The sequence below is a fragment of the Cibotium barometz genome, chromosome 15 (genome assembly GCF_041138505.1).
Source record: "Cibotium barometz isolate CiBa-2024 chromosome 15, ASM4113850v1, whole genome shotgun sequence".
Lineage (NCBI taxonomy): Eukaryota > Viridiplantae > Streptophyta > Polypodiopsida > Cyatheales > Cibotiaceae > Cibotium > Cibotium barometz.
This window is the reverse complement of record NC_141060.1, coordinates 54,569,273-54,583,999: the sequence shown is the minus strand read 5'-3', so window position 1 is coordinate 54,583,999 and position 14,727 is coordinate 54,569,273. Positions and strand designations below refer to the sequence as shown.

The following is a 14,727-nucleotide window of genomic DNA, read 5'->3' as shown; positions in this document are numbered from 1 at the left end:
GATGAGGAAGAAATTATAGTGTTACAATAGGACACCATGTTTATGCCTCCTTCAAACAGACCTTATAAACTTGAACTGCCCAAATATGCTACCATAAAGCCCAATTTTATGTCCCAATTTACTCTTTCCACTCCTAAATAGTGGACAAGTTCTTGCCACATGTTGCTTTATATATTTCATATCACATAAACTTGCCTTGATTCATGTGTAAGGTTTCTTTACTTAAAGAGCTAATGCGTCATCTTTTATGAATATTTTGCTAACTATAATGAGAAATGTAAGATGCCTCTAATGTAAGAAAAGCATACCATAAAGAACAAAGCTAAGGTAAAAGTCTTGAATAAGGATCAGTTTATAAACAACTTTGAATTTTTGAATGAATCGATGAACAAATTCAATGGATCAGCTTACAGAAGTAGTCCTTCAAGTGTTGCCTAGGTTGCACAAAGAAATAGTATATCCATTGGGCTTTCCATCTGACTTTAAAAATGAGCACAAAGAAATAGTATACCCATTATGCTTACAAAAGTTATTCTTCAAGTGTTGCCTTGGTTGCACAAAGAAATAGTATATCCATTGTGCTTTCTAATTGACTTTAAAAATGAGTTCTAGATTCCTTAAATAATTATCATATGGTATAATCAAAATGGTTGTATCTTATGAATTTCAAAGTAGCATATGGTTAATAGTGGACATTATGTTACCTTTACAAGTGTAAAGGGGAAAAATTAATGGGCAATATTGATCATTATAAACGAAGTAAATGGTAATGTTTTTTTAATGAAATACTTCTTCTTTTTTTGGGAACATAGAATAGTTATATTAAGATCTTAACAGCATTTATATATACAAGAGCCATTTGTGCAACTTTCTTCTCCCATGAACTTCTTTCACTATTCAACAATCTGCATATTAAATCCCATAGCTCATCCTCCCAAAGAAAAGCGGATTTCTCCCAAGAGACATGATAGCCTAACTGCATACAAGCTATAATCATAGACTCAGAAGTACAACCTTTTAGAGTTTGTTCCTCCATACACTCTCCTTTAGTCCATACCTTCACCAGAGGTCTCCTACTGCCCAAGGGATCTACAAAGGTGTATCTTGGTTGCTTCTCCTTCAAATACCATCTCTTGGTCTTTGGCCCAAACTTGGGAGGTCTTGCCTTCAAATCCAGCCCCATTCAGCCCTACAACATAACAATATTTGTTAGGAAATCCTAACTATATGTACAAGCATATCCTCGGCCAGACAGCAATTCATTTAATCCCAATCTAAAGGGCTTGAATCAGCTGCACCATAGCACCAATTCATTTTATTAACACAATCTACATACCATCATTTAATGAAATACTTCTATGCAAGGGCATGTTAAGTCTTCATAGGCAACCAAAATAGAATCAAACGCTCATATCACTTACAATCAAAGATCTTTCTAAAAAATCTTTCATAAGTACGGGGTTTCAAGAAGTAATAGTATTTATCTTCATCTTGTTTTCTCTTAAACTAGTACACTATGTTATCCAAAAATCTAATTTATCTCCTCACATTAAGGTCAAACTACAATTCGCCCATATTTAGCCAAAATAATATACTTATAGCTTTAAAGATATCCACATGCACATTATGATATGTGTATGCGCCGCGTATGTGGAGAACTTAAGACATACGTAAGTTCAAATGTCTTTCATGTTGGGTCCTGATGAACACCCTCCAAGGAACTTGTGCCACGAAATTATATAATTGCTCTACGGAGAGACTACGTCAGCCAAGCCGGCATGCATGGATGTATGCATGCATCATGCTTCATGGATGTGTGGGTGCCCCAATAACCTTGAAAGTCCGCCTAAAACAAAACCTCCTCTGAAGCGCCATCGCCCTCCACAACGCTCGTAAAAATGGCCGCAAAAGGTATCAATATCGTGGCAAAGAGATTCTGCTGGCGCTGCTCGTGAGGTTTTCGGGGGCGTTCTTTAAGTCCTGCATTTAAGGGTCGCCCTAGCTACCTTACACAATTAAGATCCGTAGGCAATGTCTAAGATCTCGGCTGTTGCTCAGGCGCACCCTAGTTGCCACGGCTCTGATGAACATCACGAACACGGTCACTCCAGCGCTGATCATAATGGCCCAACTTCGTACTCGGCGCAGGCCCAACTATTACTCAAGAGGAAGAGAAATCAGCTCCGTGCATCCCCAGGTTTGCTTGCCGTATTAAACCCTTAATACTACCTCTGTTAACAGTCAAAGTACCATAGCAAAAGATCAGTTAGGGCTCCAGCTTATCCAGGCTCTAGCTATGGAATCATGTAGCGGAACGTTTTTGACGATGACTATGAGTCCTTGACATGTTTAATTGAGCTGATGATACTGCAGATCCTGACACAGAAGTGGTAGCTTTATCGCCTGAGAGTCTGATGGCTTCCAACAGATTCGTGTGTGAGAGTTGCGGCAAGGGTTTCCCACGCGATCAGAACCTCCAGTTGCATCTGCGGCAGCACAATCTGCCTTGGAAGCTCAATACGCAGCTGCAAGGGCAACATGTAGACGGTGCAGGCAGCAACAGCATAAAACTGAGTATGAATAATATGGTGCAGTCGAGGAAGAGGGTGTACATCTGCCCGGAGGAGTCTTGCGTGCACCATCACTGGTCGCGGGCTCTGGGCGACCTCACAGGCATTAAGAAGCACTTCAGCCGCAAGCACGGCGAAAGAAAGTGGAAGTGCGACAAGTGCTGGAAGACCTACGCAGTGCACTCCGACTGGAAGGCGCACACCAAGATCTGCGGGAACCGTGAGTTCCTCTGTGACTCATGCGGACTAAGCTTCACAAGGTATTACTACAATTATATTGTTACGAGCCTTAATCATGAATGATTATTAACTTCCCCTTCATCTAGAAAACTGCCTGCGTGTGTTGCTCTTCTTTTCTTCCGTCCAGCGGTCATGCTAGGATCCGCGCGCGCGTTCCTGATCGCTGCTGCTAGTCATGATATTTTTTCTCTTCCGTAGTTAGATCTTCAGACTGATACAAGTCACCAGAGTTATCCGGGCGCACCCTTGATAGACAAAGTGTACTCATCTTGCAAGTTTACGTAGCTGCCCTAGCTTTACTCGTATGTAGAAGCTTTACTCGAATCTCTTGGGTACCGCAGCCCCGTTTTATTGATCAAATTTCTCTTTGCAGGAAAGACAAATTTAGCAAGCATAGGGACTACTGCGAAGCTCTAGCACAAGAGATGGCAAAGGTAAAGTCGAATGTTGAGCACCGCGACGGCACAGCAAGAGCACTAGGAAGCAGTCCTCCCCTTTCAGATTGCAGCTCTTCTGCTTCGGGTCAACAATTGACACCTTCAAGTGAATCTGTGGAAGGAATTAGCAACAACAACAGCAGCACTCCTGCAGTACCCAGCTTGTGCATTAATTTAAGGCCGACAGCATATGAGCTAGTACGAAAGACCAAGGGGATTTCAACAACAGTATCCAACAGCAGCTGGCTTCATCATCAAGAGCAGCATGAGCAATCAAACATATCTGGGAGCGGGGGCATTGAATCTACCTCATGTGCACTATCTCTGTGGCCCAGAGGGATCATGAAATCTAATGGCGCAGATCATAATCTCATGCAGCAACTAGGTCATTATAAGGGGGCACCAGCTATACGAAGTCATTTACAAGATGGGCCCGCTTCTTCTTGGGGGCTCTGTCTTCCCGTCGAAGGCCTGCAAGAGCTGCTGCTGCCGGGCAGCAATACTGCACCGGTGGAATCATGTAATTATAGCACAACCAAGCCGTGGTCGTTATTGTCGTCAAATTTCGGTAGAGAGATGATAGATCCAGAGCTTCCACTGGATCAGCTGGATGCCTGCGACCTCCCAAATCAGGAGGCTGGGTTGCCTTATAACTCGGCATTCACGCAGTTGCTTCTAAGTTCAAGAGGCCTGCAAGGGCCACACGTATCTCAGCAGCTAGAAGCAGGGTCTTCTGATGCAGGTAATTTATCCAGCCCATGTCTTAGCATGCTGACAGACCCATACCAAATTATGGATGGATTAAAGGACACTAGAGTCACTCGTGACTTTCTAGGAGTGGGAGGCTAGCTACCAAATTAATGTTAGCTGAAATTATAGCAAACAGATGTCGACTTATAAGATGAAGCTGGTACCGCTCTTAGGCAATCTCTTTCAACGCTTGATAATTATGATAGCCCTATACAGTTTGAATGATATTTTCTACATTCACCACTAAGTCTTACTAAATAGTTTCTGTAATGGCTGCTCAAGCTTGACACAGCGTTATGACAAACTTCTAAAGAAGTGAACTTTGTGCAATTTTTGCTTGTATGCTAGCATAAGATAAGAATTGCCTACTCGACTAGAAAGGTGCGAAAAAAAAAACGCGGCATTCCATTACTCAATTTGGAGTTGCAACCACGTGCCCGAGAACCTTTTCAAATGGTTCTCACTGATCTGAGGACAACACCTAGCTGGCCCCAATTAATGTTTACACAGCGTGCTTTGTTGGACATCTAGCTAGAACGTCGCTTCTTGCAATTTCTCACATAATTGCAGTCAGTCTCCAAACACACCATAGGCTTTTCTTGGCCCTCAGAACCTCCAAGCAAGCGGGCAGGGCCCAAATTTGAAGGCTTGCCCTAACCTTCAATTTGAAGGCCGTAAACTAGGTTGACTTTGAAAATACGTATGTTTATATCTTTAAAAAAATCAAAATAGTGGCTTACTGTGCAACCCTATTTTTCTAGGAGACCTTCTGTAAAAGGTGTGCAACCCTATTTTCTAATAGACCTTCTGTAAAAGGGTTAAATGGCTTGGATACCCTCTGAATGAAGGCTTCAAATTTCACCACCCTTAATTTTGTAGGAGACCTAAGTAAAGATTTAATACAAAATTTTGTAGGACCTAAGTAAAGTTTTAATACACAATTAACTTTATTTGTGGGAGCTCATTAAAGTCTTACCCCATTCTATCCTCGTGCTGCTATGTTTTAATGCAACCCGTTCCACGAGACTAGTGCCAAGGTATTTGGCACGAAAAGACATGCAAGTACAAACACAATTCAAACAGAACCATTGATTATTTTGGCACCTGTCCTTCTATTCACGGGACTTTGGCATTGTACTATCGATTGTGTTTTAAGATTTGTGAAGCATAATCTTTTCTTTTTTGCATGACGGAATGAATTTCTCTCACTGAAAACAAGAAGCGGTCTTTAACGAATGATGTTTCTTCAACGTGTTTAATTTGTACATGTATAAGTGCGTGTTGTATCTTCTCATTGGAGCTAAATTGTCGTTCCTATTGTATGATCTTTATTTAATCTTCTCGCATCTTTTAATCTGCTCACATGTTTTAAAATCGTTTCTATTATTCTATATCATTTTGTGATCTCTGTTTACTCGTCCCATTTGAACCCTAAAATTGATTAGGCTTACATACATTCATAAACTCACGTTGCCTCTGTTGACTAGCGTATCCATTGTGTTTGTATGCACGTGATATCTCCTTGACGGATTAATACAATCCCCATCATTTACTTTCTTGTTCCAACGTCCAGCTTGTTCAAACAAGGCGATTGCGCCCCTGCAAGAGCCTAATTTTTTTTGGGGATATTAGTTCCGTGGTATGTAATCCCAAATTTGCAATCTAGAAGTGCTTTTTCATTCAGCAAATTGAGCTTTGTAATATGCAGATTCCAATAATAGTTAACAAAAAGTTAGTGCTATGTAATATCTAGTTTTAGGAATAAAAATTTGATTTCAGTACTTTGATACTCAGCATATGAGACTTTGATTTGAGCATTTTAGTACTGAATGAAGCATATGAGATGTAGATGTATTTTTTAAACTTTGACATATGATTTTAAAAATGGGTTTCTTTGAAAACACACGAATAATATTTGTGCATATATTAATATAAAAATTAATATATAAGTATTTAAACCAGAATTTGATATGGGTGGAGAGTTGATACACTTTTCTCCAAAATTTATGAGGGTGCCCTTCCTTGAAGAATATGTGATTTTAGAAATGAAATTTTGATTGAGCACTTGGCATTTTAGAAATGCAATTTTTTATTTGAGCACTTTGGTATTTTAGAAATATAAATTTGATTTGAGCACCTTGATACGGAGCATATGAGATTTATTTTTGGAACTTTGATTTGAGCACTTTGATACTAAGCATAGTACCATGGATTTGTAAGTTTGATTTTTGTAGTTGTCATAGATTTGTGAGTTGGATTTCTGTAATTAGCTAAGTAAGAGACATGTAAGAGACCACACCGTCTAATAAGAGAAAGAAAGAAGCCCTATGTAAAGAGAGAGGGATGGACTAGTAAATCTTAAGAGCAAATATGCAAGCTACATTGGACCCCGTCCACATCTCAGGCCTCGAGAAGTAAGAGGATTATATTCTACACCTTAGTCTTAAATTAGTTCCAGAGATTGCCTATTTCCCAAGCAAGGACTCCATGTCGTGCTCCAAAATCATAACTATCTCGGCATTTTAAGCAACCACCTTGTCTTTCTAGGACAATGAAATTCTTCACACAATCTATAGAAACTTGGTCATAATTGCAAGGTACCATTGTTGAAAACTCCATGCTTCCAACACACCCAATAGAACTTGTTCTCATGGTTGGAGAGGGGCTGACTAGCAGACACGAGAGGAAACTAAGGTTAGTAGTATGCATTTGAATATGAAGAGGATTTTCTTTCTTTCTTTTATCAGTGATTACTATCTAGCTTCATTTTCAAGATCTTGATGTCTTTTCTGACAAGACCTAGATAAACACTTGATTGATGACCAGAAGCTCCTTAGTCAAGGTGTCACAACCATTGCATTCTCATGAATCTCAAGAGTAGTGAGAATCAAAGTAGATCTTAGGCATGCCAGCAGTCATCACACCATGGCATTCTGTACTCTTCAATGCTCTTCGATGTTATGGCCAAGATATTCTTTTCTCGTGAAGTTAGCCACATGGTTCTCATTTGCACAATCTTGCAACTCCACATTAGCATGAATATAACACATGATGTTGTGGCCTACTATACTGGGCTGAATGTGTTGCCCAATTAAGGCCCACTTTCCTAGCTCCATGTTTGGCATACACAACACACAACCTCATGACAAAGTTAGTTATGCTACTTGGTGAAATCTCTTGCATGACCCACCAAAAGGTCTAACATACATTCATAATGCTCCATATCTAGGATAATGCCATATTATTTATTATGGAGTCAGAGTACTCAACACCTTTGTCTATAGCACCAAGATGATTGCAAACATAGAGAAACTCCATGGTACTTGCTTGCTACATTTCCAAAAAAAAATGTAGCCTCCTTCATGGGCATGGCTTATGTTTATTGTAATCGAGGACACCACATCTAGCTGGAACCATGCATCAAAGATTGCTTGGGTATTCACCATGCTTGCATAACTCCCATATGCATAAGAAAATGAACCTGCCTCTAGATCTCCACATTTTGTGTGAGGTTGGAAGCTTGCAAAACACTAAGCTGGTGCCCTTTCTCCCCCCAAATGGGTTTTGATTCTTGCCCACCCCTCCCCCTCCCTCCACAAAGAGGTAAAAAAGGAGTATGTGTGATGCACTTCTCGTATAAAATAAAATAAAATAAATCTACCTACCTCCCTGAATAGTCTTTAAAGTTGTAAAGCCTTCTCTACTGTCACCCTGGTTGACATAAGCGGAGAGCATCATATTTCATAGCACAATAATGTGATTTGGGGCAACAATTGCCATATATAATTGCCAAATTGCTATAAATAAACATATTTAATTCATTACCTATAGTCTAGAAATCATCATGAAATGCTTGCCTAAGCTACTTTAACTAGTTTTCCTTCCTCATGTACTTATCTAAATTAGTTGAAAATCCTTTTCTTCTTCACCATGCTAAATGTATAATAGTACAATCCATGAAACAACAACATCATGCTAGGATAAGCCACCAAATAGTCCATTGAAACATATTCTCTCCTACCCCCACGATGCTTCAATAGTTGTCATATATGCCGATAATGGTGCCAAACAACATGCAAGAAAATCCAGGCCCATTCACCATAAATTCCATCTATTCCACACTCTTCTCTTGTGACAACCTTTCCCTCTCTTTATTAAGATTCTTTTGTGATATCCTTCCCCGCTCTTTATTAATCTTCTTACACACCATGGGAGCTAAGGAATTATTAGCCATGGCTTCCCTACTAATATTAAATCCTTTGTTTGTAGCTTGCTAATATTTTGAAAAAACAAGGTGAAAATCCTTGATTAGAAATGTGCATAGCCATCCTTGTTCAAATTTCCCTTGGAAGGACATGCAAAAGAAGGCATTCTATTTGACTTGTGATGTAAAAGAGAAGGGTCCAATACATTGCATCAAATTGCTATTAGTAGGTGGTGATAATTAGAGCCTTCCCTATTTCTTGAGCAACCAAAGAAAACTATTTTGAGTTATGTGTTACCAAAAAAATATGGTCCACAATAAGATTGCTTACACTCTAGTTGTTGTCAATATAGGGGTTGAAACTACATTAGGACCAAAGGTGGGGTAGGCACTAGAGCTAACAATCAACTTGGAGCAACAGAGGGAGGTGGGGCATGTGCCGAGATTGTATGTAGAGGAGAAATGAGGGTGGCTTGTCTCCCTCTCCATGCTGCTAAAAAATGAAGAAATCTAGAAACTCTTTTTTGGTAGAGAAGTGGCTTTTAGGATTCTGGAATCCCATTCACAAGTTTGAGGTAGTTAAGTGGGCTTCTAGAATCCACTTGGGCTCTTAATAAAATTAATAAATAGGTTGCCACATGGCATCACCATTCTTTTTTCCCACATGACTACGGTAGCTTGAAAAATATACTGGCACAATTTGAGATCAGAATGATATACATAAGAAAATAACCTAAGAATGTGATACTATACCTAATTTAAAGAGATTAATATAAGTATGCATATTAACCTAAATATATAAGTATATAAGTATGTGTGTAGATTAACTTAAATATATAAGTATTCATATTAACTAAAATCAAACACAAATCTTAGAATAATTAAATTTAATATGCATATTAACCTAAATATATAAACTTGTATGTATGTAGATTAACCTAAATATATAAATATTCATATTAAATAAAATCAAACACAAATCTTAGAATAATTAAATTTAGTAACAACCTTTATTACATTGTAAAAGAAAACTAGAGGTGTCACTTAGACTAATTCATACTTTTATGGAGTGGATCACAAAGAAACCACTTTAATATTATAGCCCTTAAAAAATCTCTACTTTTTACCTAGCATATCAAATAAGAAAATAATGAAGTCTCTAAAGTGAGCCTCCATATACGATTACAAAGTTGAGGCCCTAGAGACTTAAATCTAGCAATGCATTGGACTTTTTTTTAATAAAGTGCCACTAAATGTCACTAAGTGATAGTGATAGTGATGCTTGGCATCCATCGAGGTGCCAATAAATATATTGCTAACAAAAGATCAGAAAATGATGTTACTAGTGACCTAGATTCAAGGTGTACACACTACAAGAGATGGCACACATAGCCATGCCTAGAGCCGTGTAAGAACAAAGGAACTATAAAAGTAAAAAATTACGTGATGACATGGCTACATGCGCACAGCTATAGCCATGTGTATAACCACATGTATAGCCGTGGCTACAGGCATGTGTCTATAGCTGCATGTATGATAGCCACATGTATAACCTCATGTATAACCTCATGTATAACGTCATGTATAGCATTGTGTATAGCCGTATTTATAGCGGCCCTCATGTAATAGGAAAAAAAGGGGCATAATGGGAGTGATGTTTCTTCCCCATTTTGCCCCTTTTTTTGTAATTAACATTGAAAACATTTACATATACAAGCCCCAAACAAAAAAGACAAACATTGAGAGTCCAAAAAGGTCATAATTATCATGGATCACCTTGCAAATATCATGCACATATAAGCCCAAAAAAGTTATAAATAGAATATACATATAAGCCCAAAAAAGATGTTTCAAAACAAATGTGAGAGAGCAATGTGACATTGAAGTATTAAGAGGAATAGCATATGTTTTATTATAACGTGAGCAAGTTCTGTGAGACTGGTAGTGGGAGGACTAGAGGGGAGAGGGGTCTCACTGACTCATAGTGGGAGGACCGGAGGGGAGAGGCATCAGTATAGGTGTCGAAGGACAGGAGGGGAGAGGAGGTGAATACATTTTATCTTCTCAATAGTTAATTTATAAAATGAGTTATAATGAAGTGGGTGGTAAGGTATAAAGAAGTAATGTGAGACCCCCACCACTTACAAACACTCAAAACAGTGGAAGACTAGTGTAATAGTAGGGCATCTCACTCAGGGCCTCACTTACAACACTGTCCTAATGTAAGCTATTCCAGCAACTTTTCTCGTTGACTATTCTCGAATAGACTTTACACTAGGAAATGTGTATGGTTCCTCTAAGGAAGTGTCCCTTCATAATTCTCACGATGGATAAAAGTCATATCAGTAACTCAGAGAGACTACCTCTATTCCTCGATCATGGAGTAGATGTTTCTACACGAGTTTCCACTTTTACTACATGTTTTACCGAAGTTTATCAAGTTTTTCAATCAATTTTTGGTTTCCTTTGGATAGCACCCATTTATTCAGGTCGACCCTACCTCTCCCACTTTCTAGTGGTGTATCTAATTTCTACTTTAACCAAATCTATAGGCATAGCCTAGACCCTATCCTAGAACCCATCTAATCCCCTGGGTCTAGCCTGGCCACTCTAGCACTGGACCTATGGAGCCGACATAAACTCACACACCTAGCATTGGACCTATGGAGTAGATGTTTCTACTCAAGTTTCCACTTTCACTACATGTTTTACCTAAGTTTGCTAAGTTTTTCAATCAATTTTCGATTTCCTTTGGATAGCACCCGTTTATTCGGGTCAACCTGCCTCTGCCACTTTCTAGTTGTGTATCTAATTTCTACTTTAACCAGATCTATAGGCATAGCCTAGACCCTAGCCTAGAACCCATCTAATCCCTTGGGTCTAGCCTGGCCACTCTAGCACTAGACCTATGGAGCTGAGATCTCACACACCCATAATTAATATTCATGGCTCATTAGTCATGCACAGACTCCACAACATATAAATCTTTGAAATTGACAATGTAGTTAAAACTTTTAAAGATACGCAAAAAACATACATACTAAAAATCATACTGAAAACACTGAAACATCATTTTACAAACAAATACTAATTATAATGTCACATGCATCCAAAATACCCCCTTACACCACACCTCTTCTCCTCGAACCAAGAAGATATTTACCTATCTGAGCTCAAGCACTCTAATGTACGCTACCATTCGGCACAAGGAGCCCACAAGTCTCTCATCCCAGATTGGTAGGAGCTGCTTCTAATGGCCATATCCTTCCCAAGGCATGAATACTCTAGGTTACATTCATACTAGAGTCTTGTGACCACCAACGCATAGGTCTAACCTAGGCTGGCCTAACATAGTATACACTAGAGTTGCATGATTGGCATGTAGGTCTAGCCTAGACGTGCTTGGCATAGTATACACTAGAGTCTCCTATGTCCTCACACCAGACATGCTAGGAGCACACCCATGTCCACCAATATGGGTCAAGGTCTTGGGGATGATCATCTTCTCTATAGGACTCACTACTCAGATGGTATCCCCCTAGGATTATATTAATTTTATGGTACCTTCACAAGTCCCACTAAGTATTCTAATAATTCCACTAAGTATATTACAAACAAGTATCCAAACAAATATCAACCATGATCAACCAACCATGCATGCATCATGAAACGAGGTAAGCATTCAAATAAATATCAACCATGATCAAACAACCAAGCATCACCACACGTGCATCACAAAACGAGGTAAGCAATCACATGTTCCAATGAGATAGTCTCGGTACTTCGTCGAATCTCTGAAGGTGTTTCCTGATCTAACTGTGTTCCATCCAAGGCTTTGAATAACATTACTATATCTCTTCAATAAGTCCCCAAGTTACTTGTTTCTAATTTGATCCTTTGTTTCTACGATGAGCCTTAACCTCTATACTTTCACTAGATTAAGTGCACAAGGTCACTTAATTCCAATTTACACACTTTTGCTTAAAGTCTCCAGTCCTTTCTCAAACATTGTGTCTTTTCTTGTGTCTTGAAGGTTTCAGCTTAGGTTTAGTTATTTTATAGTCTTTATGCTGAGGTCTTAATTTCAGGGTCTTAAAATTCTAGCTTTTCAACCAAAATTGATGTTCTAAGGTAGATATTTGAGGCTCTTATTATTTCTTTAAAACCTTGCTCTTGCATTATTTATTCCTTAAATGTAGAAGAGAATCCAACTATGATAAGCTCTCCTCATTTTACCAGATGACAACATCAGGTTAACTTATAAATATGCTTTGAAAAATTGCTCTAGATTTCTCTCTAAGGCCTTAACAGACATTTGTATTAGTCCCTATTTTTTCCTTGAATTCTTTTATTTCTCTTAACCTTGAACCTCTATTGACCTTGATTCTTCTAATTCTTAATTGCTTCAACCTTACTTTCTATTTCTAGGATTTCACTACCTCTCTCTAGAATTTTTTAGAGTTTTGGGTCTCAAGGTTGAACAATAATACACTCCCCCTAAGGTTTCTAAGTGTCATCTATGTTTAAGCCACATGCTCTATAACTCGTCCTTCAAGATTCAAAAATCCCTTTAAATGAAGTAAACCCTAAACATTACTATGGTTACAATATGCACATTTATGTGCACAATTCTTATCAAGAATTAAACTTATAGATAAAGGAATTTCTAAGATTACATAAAGGTATCACATAAACTCTTTCTTACTACCAACTTAAGGAGAACTAGGGTGAACATTAGCACACACATGTGTACGAATGTGCAACTAACACATTTATATGCACATGATTTTAATTCCCTAATGAGTCCCTCCCATAATGTGTCCATATATATCTATGCTCGATAAAGGTTTGCATTAATGTATTAATAGGCCAACATCCTTTATTTGTAATCTATTTTACAAACTATGCCTATGGGCACCTTGGTTTTTTTTAAACTAACCTCAATCTAAAATTGTTAATTTTTACTACAGCCATCTGTAGGATAATGAACAAATAAATATACTAGGTCTAAACTATGTCTTTATGGTCTGGAGAATTTTTCCTAAAGTTGCAACTTTGGCTTGCATTGATTTTCTCCAAAAATAACCTTTTAGGTGGCAAACTACACTTAATTTACTAAGCTCAATCCCTTAGTCTTAAAATAAGTCTTAAGGATAAGGCTAAAAATAATTGGTTTGATTATCTATGTTTTTAAAATAACCAAAGAATTTGAGTTATCCTAAAAGAATGAATTTAAGTCACTTTTTAATTCTTATGGTCAAAGGATAAAGGTCTAAATCAATTATAAACTAGGTGCATACACTTAAATGCATATTTTCAATTTACTATAAATATTTTCAAAGAATTGGAAAATTAGAAAAGAACTAGATTTATGCAAAGGAATATACAAAAGAGTCAATTTGGCATAGAAAATGATAAATTTGAATATATACGCAAAATCTTACTTGATTAATGTGTAAAAGTACTACAAGTGGTGATTTACACTCTCCAAGACTCCAAGAAGTCAATGAGTTTTCCTCCTCTACTTTAGTGTCCACATAAGCTCTATTAAGTGTAGTAAATGCCCAAAATTCAAGGGTTTCTTCTATCTAGACTAGAACTACTCCTTGTGTTTTATGTAAGGGAGACTGTAAGGTGATTATGATAGCATAGAGAAGGCTTCCCAAAAAATCATGGATTTCTAGCTTGGGGGAGGGGTTTTTTATAATAATTCTATCTTATACATGCTCCAATAATTCTGTAGGAGTTAATGTCTAGTTCTTCGTGGCTCATGCATCATGCATACATGCATACCTCTCATTTTGGTGGACTATATACCATAGAACTCTAGTTTTTCAAGTTAACTAAAGCTAAGGGAGCCAAACACCACCAAACTATTAGTAGTTGAACTCAAAACCATCACCTTTTTTCACTTTCCACAAACCAGCTTGGCAAAACATTCCACTTTCCCTCCTTGTTTTAATTTAAACCATGGCTTCTACTCAACCTTAGAACCTTTGACCATTTAATTTGTTTTTTTCTCAAGAATGCACACACGCTAAGCCTATTTATTTTATTTTTCTCAAGATGCTATCAACACAATTGCCCAAGCTCTTGGTCCTAGGCTAAAACCCACATTCCAAATGTAATTACGGTTTTAGATTTTCATATGGGATCTAAGTACTTTCACATAGGGGTATACACCCATGTGTGCATAATCGTCCTACAAAAGTACGATTGTGCAATCATACTTTTATAAATTTCTAAGCATAGGAACCTTATTAAATTTCAATCTTATTACCTAAAATTAAATTTTAATTATTTTTTCCTTATTTTTGAATAATTTTCCCATGTACATATTTCTTCTTAAAGAATTTATAGCTTTTGAGCTAATTTAACTTTTAATTAAAATTTTCTTTGAACACGAGTAGAAGGAATCTTACACTATCCCACACTTAATCAAGATATCCTCATCTCATGAACTGGGGATAATCTTTAGCTAGATTCTCTTCTTTTTCCCAAGTTACATCTTTAATAAGGAAAAAAT

The 14,727-nt window shown here is 37.7% G+C and overlaps 1 protein-coding gene and 1 long non-coding RNA gene across 2 annotated transcripts; one reads left to right on the top strand and one right to left on the bottom strand.

Annotated features, from left to right (window-relative positions):
* Positions 1-480: 480 nt before the first annotated feature.
* LOC147631434 (uncharacterized) lies at positions 481-4,516 on the bottom strand. The gene is made up of 2 exons (XR_015267579.1): positions 4,367-4,516; positions 481-1,189 (listed from the first exon to the last, which is right to left on the bottom strand). It is a non-coding gene; the product is annotated as an uncharacterized LOC147631434 (long non-coding RNA).
* LOC147631435 (uncharacterized) lies at positions 1,850-4,327 on the top strand. Its single transcript, XM_086809836.1, has 3 exons — positions 1,850-2,197; positions 2,374-2,830; positions 3,184-4,327. Exons 1-3 carry the CDS (start codon positions 2,032-2,034, stop codon positions 4,094-4,096), a joined length of 1,536 nt encoding a protein of 511 aa, XP_086665962.1. The 5' UTR covers positions 1,850-2,031; the 3' UTR covers positions 4,097-4,327.
* Positions 4,517-14,727: the final 10,211 nt, after the last annotated feature.